The sequence below is a fragment of the Suricata suricatta genome, chromosome 8, assembly GCF_006229205.1.
Source record: "Suricata suricatta isolate VVHF042 chromosome 8, meerkat_22Aug2017_6uvM2_HiC, whole genome shotgun sequence".
Lineage (NCBI taxonomy): Eukaryota > Metazoa > Chordata > Mammalia > Carnivora > Herpestidae > Suricata > Suricata suricatta.
Window position 1 is genome coordinate 127249251 of NC_043707.1, and position 1259 is coordinate 127250509.

Genomic DNA, 1259 nt, shown 5'->3' on the forward strand with positions numbered 1-1259 from the left:
CGGCGGGCGGCGCGGAGGGGCCGCCCGCCCTGGCGAGGCCAGACCTCTGACCCACCGCGCGCTGTGGCCCCCGGAGTCCTCCCTTGCGCCCGGCACCTCCGCACCCAGAGGCTTGGCCGCCCGCGCCGCGATCGGGGCACCCCCGAGGGTCCTGGACCTGGAGACCTGGGCTCCTCCTCCCCGCCCTCTGCAGCCCCAGAGCCTCCTTTCTAAATAAATGCGCCCGGGCAGAGGAGAGGTGGGGTGAGGACGCTTGGCCAGTGCGCCTCTCGGCTGCGGCCGGGCCTGCGGGATTTGCGCCCTCTCTGCTGCCTTTTCCCGGAAAGCTGCCGGGACGCAGCGTGCGGTGGGGGGAGTGGCTCGGAGGAAAGCAGCACGGGGTCCCCCGGCCCAGGCAGAGGAGGACGGGGCTGTGCCTGCGCGTGAGGAGCCCCCCTCCCTCGTCCTCCCGCGTTTCCTCGTCCTCCGGCGTCATGGGAAACGTCGGAGAGCCCCGGCGAGGCCCAGGCGCGCTCACGTCTCCTTTTCTCCCCTTTTTTTTGCAGTTGTTATTGAAGATGATAGGATTGATGATGTGCTGAAAAATATGACAGACAAGGCACCTCCTGGTGTCTAACTCCCCCCCACCCCACCCCCCAAAGACAATGAGTTAAAGGGAGAGAATAAGAACGGCGGTAACAGTCATTGGCAAAAAGCGTGAAAAGAGAAAGCACTTTGAAGTTTATTACTAGCTTGCTGCCCGCGATGATATCCACAACCTGCATCTCGCGTCAGGCCGGGAGACAGATGAGGCGGGAGGAGGAGGAGGAGGAGGAGGAGGAGGAGGAGGAGGAGGAGGAGGAGGAGGAGGAGGAGGAGGAGAAGGCTCTGGGCTCCTCAGCAAAAAACAAAAATAAAAAAAAATTTTAAAAATTTAAAAATCGCTCTATACACACATATAAGGAAATAAAAAAGAAGTCTCAGTTGCAGCTACTTGTCAAAATTAATATCTATTTCTTTTTATATACAGTGAATATTGCACAATTATAGATCTGGATTTTGAGCCACTTAAATAATGAAGCGGCGACACCGGGTGTTTTGAATGTTGGCATTCTTCGCTGATTTGGCTGTTCCCAATGTTTACATTATTTAATCTTGCAAAAATGGTTCTGTGCACTTGGATGTGAAATGCTGTCCAGTTTTTTTTTATGTTGTTCTCCTTGGATGTACAAGAAAAAAAAATCAGCAAATGATCTCTATAGATATTGTTTTATTCTGGT

The 1259-nt window shown here is 54.3% G+C and overlaps 1 protein-coding gene across 1 annotated transcript in view; it reads left to right on the forward strand.

Annotated features, from left to right (window-relative positions):
* CAMK2N1 (calcium/calmodulin dependent protein kinase II inhibitor 1) overlaps nt 1-660 on the forward strand; it is a 1960-nt gene extending 1300 nt beyond the window's left edge. The window contains exon 2 of the mRNA XM_029948504.1: nt 546-660. Within this exon, the coding sequence (XP_029804364.1) occupies nt 546-616 (71 nt within the window). The 3' untranslated portion in view covers nt 617-660. The remainder of the gene's footprint in view (nt 1-545) is intronic.
* The last annotated feature ends 599 nt before the right edge of the window (nt 661-1259 follow it).